The sequence below is a fragment of the Vicia villosa genome, linkage group LG2 (assembly GCF_029867415.1).
Source record: "Vicia villosa cultivar HV-30 ecotype Madison, WI linkage group LG2, Vvil1.0, whole genome shotgun sequence".
In the NCBI taxonomy this organism is placed as follows: Eukaryota; Viridiplantae; Streptophyta; class Magnoliopsida; order Fabales; family Fabaceae; genus Vicia; species Vicia villosa.
Window position 1 is genome coordinate 171,315,274 of NC_081181.1, and position 11,668 is coordinate 171,326,941.

Below are 11,668 nucleotides of genomic sequence, written 5' to 3' on the forward strand. Positions count from 1 at the left end.
CATTGAAACCGTTGAATGACATTCTAACGATCATTCTTTGTGGACACGATAAATCCCGGAGTAATACTTCCAAATCTTTTGTTGCTTGCCCCTCTACTGCTTCAACAAAATGGCGCTGTTGCTGGGGAATGGTGTTGTTTAGGATTGCATCGCAATAGTTTCTATGGTTTTGAGCTTTGTATATATCGTATATATTTTAGATTTTCACTTGTACATGTTTACTTGTCTATGTTCACCATATATGTTTACTTGTATATGTTACACATGAATTACAGGTCACTATAATTGATTTGGTCGATATACTTGATAAATTACAGGTCACTTTTCATGAGCTAAAAGATCGCAATAAACTTTAAAGAGTAAGAAAAATTAAGAGAAATAATTTTTGGCAAAAAGAAATACCTCAAAAAAAGAGAATAACAAAAGAGTTCACAGTAAATAGAATAACAACATAAGCTCACTTGATCAATCCAAATAAGAGGATGAAAATAACATATACTCATTTAATGAATCCAAACAAGAGGATGACTACAACACAAACCCGTCCGATGAATCCGAACAAGAGAATAAAAAAAATTATGCTTCATGACAAACTATGAAAAATAAGATGAGTAACGTTGAATTTGAATTCACACTCCACGAGTTATTTTTACATGTAAAAACCTAGATAATAAAACAAATAGATTGAAAGATGTCATTTTCACATCTAAGAAAGCAATTGCTTCCATTGAAAATGAAAATGAAGAATTAATCGAGGAAATAAATCACCTTAAAGAATATATCTTAATTATAAATTTTGCTTCTACTCCTCCTGATGATAGAAAAATTCTTAGGTCGACACATACCTAAGAAATTGTTTTACACACAACCAATTACAAAATTTTAATTAATTAAAAAATAAATACTGAATTTTCTCTCTTCTTCATAATCTCAACCACCCCATAAATCCAATTAAAAACAAAATTAAAATTAAAATAAATTAAAAAATTGTTCTCTTCTTATTGGTTGTTCCTAAGAATATGGATTTAGGGTCGTGTCCATGCAAGAATTTCTCCCCGATGATATAAATAAGGGTAATGCTAAATAGAGAAATATTTTTTTGGAAATTGTGCATTGGTTTTATGAAAAATTTATAATTATTTTTATTGTTTTTTTCAACACAAACTTTTAATTTGTAGGTTTCTTAACATGTGCTCTTATAGCAAAAGTTAGCATAATCCTATAAATAAATCTATAGTGTGTATATTGTAAAGTGTTAGAAAATAGAATTGAAGATTTGCATGAAACTCTTAGAAAATTCTCCAAAGGAAGAAATAACGTAGATATATTTTTAAGTAATCAAAGAGGAATGTATAATAAAGTTGGATTAGAATATCAACCTGAAAACAATGCTAAGTCTTTTAGTAAGTTTTGTCATGCAAATAATATCTATGTAACATGCCTAAATATACTTATTGTAGTAAAAATGGTTATATTGCTTCTTATTATTTTATAAAAAAAATCGTGAATGAACTATAAAATAAACTCCTAGAAATAATATGTATTTAACTAATACACGAGGAACAAAAAAAATTTTGAGTACAAGAGGTAAAAAATTAATTTTATGACGCAGACGTGTTTTAGAGTCTCAAACTCCAGTCATTGTCAGCACAATAACTATTTAAAGCATTCAATCATAAGTTTTAACGAGTTTTTATCTTTTGATTTCAAAGGAAGAGATAGTACCTCTTACAGAGAAATTTTTAAACAGATTCTTAAAATAGGGCTCTAGAAGAAAAAGTCATAATGCTCATTATAGTAAGACATTAAGAAATGTTATGAGAAAAAGATATCTGAAAAGAAAAGATAAGAGAAATCTATTGAATCCTCAAGAACGAACAAACGAATGGACAAAAAGGAAATATATTTCTTAAATTCCAGAAATCTTCTTAATCATAGGTAAGAAAAAACGACTGACTTGTTAAAGAAGAATTAAGTTATATCCTTGTATAGTTTTAATAGATGTTAATTGCTATATTTAAATTTTGTTTCCTATTAAATAAAATACTTGTTCAATTTAAAATTACTAATATTTTCACAAGTTGTTACCAAGGTAAATTTTGCAGGAGGTAAAAATGGAAGTGTAAAAAGTAATTAAGTCTTAGTAGAAACAATAAAAGCCCAAAGATGTGAAAATCTTAAAATATTTTCTCATGATTGATTATGCCATGTGCATAACCGATTACAAAAGTTCAACTAAAAATGGCACGCTGAATAATCGATTATTCCCTCTAGCGTAATTGATTACAGTTTGAAAATTAACAATAATCGATTACCAACGACCCATAATCGATTACCTATCTTACGTGTTGAGAGAATTTGAAGACGTTCCTTTGACACTCGACATTACAGAGTTTGCATGTGGTCATTCAATAGTTGATTTTTCCTTTGATGGAATACACATCATCGAATTTTCACTTCCTAACATGTATCTTCTTTTTACACCGAGGTGTGAGGTTAAACTCTTACAGGTTTTTTGTACCCAGTATATTTTCTAGAATTACAATCCAAAATTTTCAGAGTCCTACCTCCTCCAAGTATCGAGTTGAATCACGTAGATTCTTTTTCGATTTTGTGGCAAGCATATTTTAACTTTATTATTGAAACGTTGCATCTTTCGTTAGTTTGACTTGACTAAAAACTATTGAATTACATAGTTTTATGTTTTTTTTATCATTCCACATGTGATTTTATAAAACACTCCTAACACGGACAAAATTTTATTCGGATGTCAATGACACCCCATTCAGTAAAACTAATATAAAATCTTTTAAACTATGTCTTGTATCAATGACTCTTTAACTAATTTTTATTGTTTTAAAAACATGTGTGCCCACCTCTTTCAACCCTAAATACATTTGATATTCAAAACATGTGTGCCCACCTCTTTCAACCCTAAATACATTTGATATTCACCTTCAAGATCTTACAATTTACAATATATCATTGCTTAAAATATTAAAGTAACTTTAATCATTAGTTAAAAAAATTTACAATTAAAATTCATGAAAGTTTTATATAAATTTATTTAACATTTAACATAACATCAATACGATTAACATAAAATACATATAAAAATGTATTTAGAATCAAATTGACATCGTTGATCTTTTTAAGATTCGAAATAAAGTTAATTAAATTTTTATCTGCTCCCATGACCATACTACACAAATGGGTTATCATTTCTGCAGATTAAATATAATATAGTATTATTTTTTCATTTAGTTAAATAGTATGTATGTAGCAATCAATATTATTATTTACATTTATATTTTGTTATGTTTGACAAATGACTTCATTTATTAATGTGAACTAATAGATACCATGTTGTAATAACTCTTGACCAAAAAAAAATTTTGTAACTGAAAAATCTAAAAAAAGAGTGCTCTCATATTATTACATTCATATTTATACTAAAAGATAAATTAATGTTGTTGTATACATTAATTTTCATTTTATTAGAATATAAATTGATGTTAAAGACTAATAATATTATATCAAATAATTAATCGTTGCAGAGCATTTGTCAATTTTTAAATAAAATGAAAAAAAAATTTAAAATTCTATAAATTATTCAACTTAAAGAAAAAACAAAAAAGGAAACTAATTATGAGAATTAAAAAATAATAAAAATTTCTAATAAAATAAAAATTAGGGTGCGTTTGATTTGTTAAATATAAAGCACTGGACATAACAGTACTAGACAGTATAAGATAATTTTTTATATTGTATTCTGTTTGATGATTATTGCACAAGACAACTTTTTTCTCGATTTTGCCTTGATATCTCTATGCATCAGACAAAATAATATAATGTTTACCATAATGTTATTTATTGAGATATTAAATATAATATTTATGAATTAAAATATTAAATAATAAGAAAAAAATGAAGAAACAGTTTTTTTACTCTACTTTATTTAATATGTTTATGTAGTTGACAAAATAATATAACTTTTTATTTAATATCTTTTATTAATATAAAAATATTGATATTTATGAATTAAAATATTAAATAATAAGAAGAAAAGAAAAATAATCAATAATTTTTTTCTCTATTTTATTTGATATGTCGATGAACCGAATAAAAATAATATAATTTTTATTATAATATTTTTATTAATATATAAAATATTAATATTATATTTATAAATTAAATATAAAATAATGAGAAAGAGAATAAAAAATGATATTTTAATACTTTTTTTGATAAATTTGTATTTCAAACAAAAAATTGTCTTATGGTTGAGTGTGGGACAAAAATTCATGGTTTTGTTCAATCCCTTGCAATATCTTTTGTTCAATATCATAACTAATTTCTGCATCAAATAGAATATAAAAAAATTATCCTCCTCAATATCTTATTTTTTTTAGCAAATCAAGCACATATCTTATTTTTTTTAAGCAAATCAAAGACATTCATAAATATTAATTTAAATATTAATGAAGTACATTTATTATTAAATTACAAGAAAATTATACTATGGTAAGTCCACGCCACCAAGCATTGCAAAATTTGGGTAATAAATAAATAAACAAATATCAACGGTGATAGAGACAAAACGATGTCGTTTTTTCCCATTTTTTTTACACTCACTACAACAACATCGTATAGTGTTACAGTGTGTCTCCCATATATAAATTGAATCAAGGTTCCATTCTTTCCTTTCCTCTCCTTGCTTGTAGCAGCCAGCTACTTTGTTTCATCTCTCTCTCAAGGTCTCTCTCTCTTTCTCTCTCTATGTTTTAGATCTTAAACAATTTTTTGTTTTTAAGAATTTTGATTCACAAACATAACATGTTTCCTAGGATAGATCTGTTCAATTGTTTGTTCTTCCTTGTTGTGTTGTATAATTTTGTATTGAAAATACTGATTCCTTTTTTATTTGTTTTAATTTTGCGTGATTATTGAGGATCTGTTTTTATAAAAAAAACCTATTTTTTAAGGTTTTTTTTAGAAATGTTTTTTTTTTAATGTTTTGTCGGTTGATTTGAATGTAAAGATTGTGTTTTTGTAATGTGTTTTTCATGACCCAGATGAAAAGTTTGAGAATTTTTTTAAGGTTTGATGTTAGATCTGTTGTTGATTTGTGAAGATTATGTGACCCTTTTGTGTAGGTTTTGGAAATTCGGGAAAAGAGTGAAATGGGTTGGTGAATTTCTTTTCAAAGTTTAGATTTTTGTTGTTGTGAAAGTGTGAAAATTGTTATAATACTCTTTAGGATTTGGAAATGTGAGAAATTTTTGTTGTTTTTGTTGATGTTAGTTGGATCTAATAGAAAGTTGGAATTGTAGTGTTATAATTGTATGAATGTGCTATTAATTATGTGTTTATGACATTTTCTGAGTGTACTTTTGTTTTCTATGTTTAATTTTGTTGTTTTTTTTGTGTACTTAGGCGTTCTACTGTGGAATAAGAACCCGATATCGAAGATGAACTGTTATAGTCTTCAGCAGAACGCCTTTGCAGCTTGTGAGGAGATGAGAGGTTCGGTTACCATTGCAGATCAGAAGGAGCCTCTCATTTGTCCAAAGCCACAGCGAGTTGGGGTCTTGTCGAGCGTTCATATGCGGCAATTCAGATTTCATTTCAAGTAACTATATTATAATCAATTTGATTTACCTTGAGTTTTGTTGACATTGGATTTTTTTTGTTTTTGAAGTTTAAGTGTCTGATCTGTAATTTGTTTTGTTTTTTTGTTGTTGTAGTCAACAAGCTGATTGTTCTGATTCGAAAGCTGGGGCTGGGCTACTTGACATGATTTTCGAGAAGGTAACTTTTACTTTCTTTATATTTTGCCGAGTTTATATTTAGGCATTGGAGGATATATAAATGGCCTTTAGGATAATCTCGGTATCCTCGTAACGTATGAATCAATGTTGTCAAATAGTATCTGTAAACAACACTATAGCGTAGCGTACTTTGAACAATCACAATTGTTCCATGAGACACTATTTGTTGATACAAAATGGTGCCAAATAGTTTAGAGTGCCGCCATTTTCCGCGATTGATAACAGTAGCACTAATTTTTTATCGAAAGATCCTGTTTGTTATACAGGAGGATTGCGAGAATTTTGGATTTGTCGATATGACTTTATTTTATGTTTTCATTTATGCACGTTCCGTGTTTTCTGGCGAATACCATATACCAAGTTTTGACCCGTTATCATTATTTTCTACCATTTTCGTAGCATTTATGATTTCGTTAATAAGACACGGTCTTTGTTTCTGTGGTTAGATATTTATTTATTTGGAGTTTGGACTATGTACTCTTTGTATCTTTGGTTGACTTATGTAAAAAGATTTTGTTGTACTCTTTGTATCTTTGGTTGACTTTTGTAAAAAGATTTTGTTCTTCTAGAAAAATTTGAAAAACTATTTTCTTCTAAGAATAATGATTTTAATATATTTGATAATTCTGTATCAAATCTGTGTGCTTGGATACAGGGGTGTTGAATTGGAGCCATTAATTATTGACTTTTTCTGCAATAATTCTCTAACTTAATTGTTATCTTTGATTACAGGAGTGTCACGGGGACGAGTTTGCTTATCAGGCAGCTTCATCTCCGCCATATTTTTGCGTGTCTCCACCGGTCCGAGCCGCAAATCCCTTAGTCCATGACGCTCATTTTGGAGACGAGATCATATCATCATCGCCATCAGGTTTGCCATCGCCAACCTCTGCATCCCGCAAAGGCGGATGTGCTAGGGTGAGTTTTGGACTCAAACCGGCCGCAGTTAGAGTAGAAGGATTTGATTGCCTCAACAGGGATTGCCAGAATTCAAGCATCTCTGCTGTCGCGTAAACGTTCCATTCAGAGAAGTGTATATAAAGACGGAGCTGAGTGTGATAACTTGTGAAAAAAGAAAGGAGACTTTAACTTAACTAGAGAGAGAAGATAAATATCTTTTGAGTAGTTTAAGGTTATAATGTTGGAAGAAGAAACAGACCTTGTGTTCTTGAGAAGGTTTGATGTATAAAGAGAATGTTCTTTTTGTGTAATATAAGGATAAGATTAAGGATGTTTTTTATTTGTTTAAGTGGCTTTTAAATATTTTTAGGTCATCACCATGAGAATGTCATGTATAGAGAGAGTTGGTGATTTTGGTTATATTATGTGTAAATATATTTAGCTAAATTTATAAGTATGGTTATTATAAATTTAATGAATTAAAGTAGTATCTATAAAGTGATATTCCATTTGCATGGCCATATTTGTATACATTTTATTTAGCTAATTTTATAAATGTCACATAGGAATTGATGTGTGTGGAAAATGAGATTATGTACTACTCTGGTTCTATTTAAAACAAAAAGTTTATAATTTGTTATAAATTTTATTAGTTTCAATGTTAAGTCATCAACAACAGATTTTACATATGAATTTACATATGAACGGACTTGGATCCTCTCTTTCATTTTTCTCTCCTTCCCTCTCCATCCTCTCTATCTCTTCCTTAATCTCACTCTCACTCATCAATAAAAAACAAAATTTAATCAAGAGAGAGAGAGAATGCAATTAAGAGAGAGATAGAGAGGATGGAGAGGGAAGGAAAAAAAAATGAAGGAGAGGATCCAGAGTGCATATGAACACTTAGTGGCAGCTGTTATATCCGTTATTTAGAATTAATTATTTCTGTAATTTCTATATGTGTAATTACCCTCTAGATTAGGGCTGTTATCGGTTTGGTTCGAATATTTGCTATCCTGAGAACCGGACCGAAATAGTATTCGGGTAAATCTGGACCAGACCGAAACAGTAATGGATCATTTTTTTGGACCGAAATCAGACTGTTACTTCGGATATCCGACAAAAGTATTCAATAAATATTCAATATAGTATTTATTTTTGGTATCGGATAAAAAAATATCCATTTTTGGATCGAGTAACATTTCGGCCGGTCCATTGGTCCGATTCCAATGAATCAGTTCTCGGATGGTTTTCCAGTTCCATAGGTCCAATAACAGCTCTACTCCGTATAAATGGGAAGAGTTATTTCTGTAACTCCTATCTCTGTAACTACCCTCTAGATAGATAGGAAAGTTTGTTATTTGATATTGTATATATAAGGGTGTTAATCCCATCTGATAATATAAGAAATACTTATTTTTTCAATATTTGTAATGTTAGATACACATTGTTATGGTATTTCTATCTCTTCGGACGAAATGAAAGGGAAAGGGAAAAAATTCCTCCCGTAACAACCGACTGAAATATATAAAACACCTAATGAATTAAAGGAGTGAAAGAAGTTCAGAAAAAATTAATAATTTTTCGGGACTTTGGTACAACGTCAAGCCATGTGTCTTGTGAACGACAAGTATATTTTTCTGACCCTCAACTAATGAATTAAAAACACATAACCGTTTACCATAAAATGGGTGCCTCAATTTCTGACCCTCAATTTGTATCTGATATTCTTTTGTGAATTGTTAGATTAATATTTTGTTGTTATATTAAATCCTCCTTATCTTATTAAGACTTATATAATAATAATATTAATACTTTTTTCTTTTGTCTTTTGTTTAGGGCATTAAAAAATGGAACAAAATAACAAAACCAAACAGAAAAACTTTTATTTAATTTTCAAAAATATATGAAATTTTTTTAATAACTAAAGATCTTATTTTTTTGAACATAAAGAAATAAAAAAGCTATTGGAATTGTCGGAAATACTAGACCTACTAAAGAAAAAAAAAAAGAAATGGTAAGTTTATTATAAAACATCAATTTCATATTTGTATCTGTTACTTTTTTTTGTTGATGGTTAGATTAATGTTTGAATTCTTTTTATAAGAAAGATAGTCAATAATCACTAGAATTCATATAGAATTGTACTAAGTCTATTTTTTTTAAATTATATTATGGATAGCTAAATCAATAGATATGAATCAATGGAGTCTTTTTAATAAGATTAATTTTTGTTTATTGAAATTTTAATATTATTTTATTCTTTTTTATTGAATCAACCTTTTCAAATTTCTTGATTAGTGACTCTTGATTCATTTATTCTAGGAATATATTCATCATATATGGATGAATTTTGAATATTGATGCTTTATTACACTACTTTTTATAAGATGACCCGTAGATCTTTACATTATAGAATTCTATATCGGAAATTTCTTTACCCACCTCCTTATTTTTTTGGTCACCTCTGGTGAAAAACCCAAAATACCCTCACTTCGGAAATGCATTTCCGAAAAGCTTTTTTTTCTTTCAAAATTTGTCTTATTTCGGAAATGCACTTCCGAAAACACGAAAAAAGGTGTTTTCGGAGATGCATTTCCGAAAACACCCCTTTTTTGGGTTTTCGGAGATGCATTTCCGAAAACACCTTTTTTTTTTTGGAGGGAGTGTCTTCGGAGATGCATATCCGAAATATTCGAAAACCAAATTGGTCTTGGAATGTTTCGGATATACACTTCCGAAAGAATTCAATAATTATCAAAAAATTAAAATCAAGGTGAATCAATACAATTAATAGTTATAAAATCAAGGTGAATCAATAAAATGAAGGTGAATCAAAATTTCCTAAACAATTTTAAAGTTCAAAATTATTTTACTAACTTATATAAATCAAAAACATTTTAATTCCATGAGTAAATTTTGAATTATATAGAATTAAATATAAAATTTATTCATTAAATAAAAATAAGACAAATTTTTTTTTAAAATTTTTTTTAAACTAAATAAAAAATTATAACTCATTTTTAATTATGAATCAGAATAGAAATATATAAATATATAATAATAATTATTAATTTTGTAAGTGAAATATATAAATATATAATATATAAATATATAATAATTAATATATAAATGTATAATAATTATTATAAATTAAAACACTCATTTTTTTAATTTTTATAATTATTATATAAATATATTAATAATTAATATATAATAATTATTATATAAATATATAAATATATAAATATATAATAATTATTAAAATTATTATATAAATATATAAATTAAAACACTCATTTTTTTAATTTTTTTTGTAAATACATAATAATAATTATAAATATATAAATATATAAATAAAAAATTATAACTCATTTTGTAAGTGAAATTATTTTAGTTTTTTTAATTAAAATTATTTTAAATTTTAAAATATGAATCAGAATAAAAATATATAATAATTATTATTCATAACTCATAAATTATATCAAAATATATAATTATTATTATTCATTACTCATAAATTATATCAAATTTATGATATATGAATTAATTAATATCCTAAAATTAATTTTTGGGATTTTTAGATTTTTTTTTTTGTTTTTTCGGAGATGCATCTCCGAATTAATCAAAATACCAATTTTTGGGATGTTTTCGGAAATGCACTTCCGAAGTCTGGAAAAATTTAGAAAAAAAAAAATATTTCAGAAATGCATTTCCGAAGCAGGGATAAAGTGGAGTTTTCGCTGGGGTGACCCCCATAGGGAGGTGGGTAAAGAAATTTTCTTCTATATCATTGACATCCTTTTTCTATCTTTCTTTCACTTCTTCATTAATATGTATATTCTTATTGTTTTACAACTAATAATAATAATAAACTGATTTTTTTTATTTGAGTTGCTATAATTATATCACCACATAGATCCTTATTTTGATTTTCGATTTTTGATGGTTCCTTATTTTGATAATGGAAAGCGATGAGAAGGCTATTTATTCTTTAATAATTAATTCTACGAATATTTGTAGAAATTTAACTACTCTAAAAAAAACCAACGAGTCATACACTAAGCATAACAACTCCTTATTTATAAAATGATTAATTGAAGTTACATTTTCTCCATGCCATTTGGCACATATCTTCTTTATTTGGCTCCATGTGCTTTTCTTGGCATGTCACCTATTCCCGACACTTCATCTTTTAACTTCAAAAAGTCTACACTCCAATTGGTTTTCCCAGATTCTCATCAGAATCCACCTCTCTCATCTCTATATTATTCAATAGTTTTCCCACATGTTGAGTCTTCTTTGACCTTTCAAGATTTTGATTTCATCTTTCCACAAGTTTCCTTTCAATACCTTATATCTCAACTTTTATTCTCTCTCTCTCTCTCTCTCTCTCTCTCTCTCTCTCTCTCTCTCTCTCTCTCTCTCTCTCTCTCTCTCTCTCTCTCTCTCTCTCTCTCTCTCTCTCTCTCTCTCTCTCTACTCCTCACCGTTTTCTCACCACACTCATCCACAAATCCAATTTTCTCCTCTCTTTCTTCAAACCTTCAAACCCACATTCATCAATATCCATAATTTTCTGAGAAAATTGTCCCTTTCTCCCCGAAATTCATCATACACAACACCTTCATATACTCATCCTCAGAAATTCAACCGCTTTCCACATAATTTCATCCCTACCTAGACATTTGAACCATATTCCATGAATTCGTTTTTCCCCAAATCTTCAAACCCTAACAAAAAACCTTCCAAGCTTTCAACACCCTCCTCAACAAATCAAATATGGTCGCCCATAATTTTCTCGACTTTGCAACAAACCCTTCCAACCCTTATTACATTCATCCCAATGAAAACCCAACCCTTCTTTTTTCCCCTCTAGAGAGCAAAAACTACCTCTCATGGGCTCGTTCCATGAAGGTAGCTATGATTTAAAAAAC

The 11,668-nt window shown here is 27.9% G+C and overlaps 1 protein-coding gene across 2 annotated transcripts; it reads left to right on the forward strand.

Annotated features, from left to right (window-relative positions):
* Positions 1-4,614: 4,614 nt before the first annotated feature.
* LOC131647438 (uncharacterized) lies at positions 4,615-7,242 on the forward strand. 2 transcript variants are annotated; one of them, XM_058917328.1, is made up of 4 exons: positions 4,615-4,757; positions 5,437-5,632; positions 5,748-5,811; positions 6,564-7,242. In XM_058917328.1, the coding sequence occupies exons 2-4, from the start codon at positions 5,472-5,474 to the stop codon at positions 6,843-6,845; spliced, it is 507 nt and encodes a 168-aa protein (XP_058773311.1). In that variant the 5' UTR covers positions 4,615-4,757; positions 5,437-5,471; the 3' UTR covers positions 6,846-7,242. The 2 variants fall into 2 exon arrangements, with proteins under 2 accessions (XP_058773311.1, XP_058773310.1); XM_058917327.1 differs by lacking the exon at positions 4,615-4,757 and adding an exon at positions 5,163-5,187.
* The last annotated feature ends 4,426 nt before the right edge of the window (positions 7,243-11,668 follow it).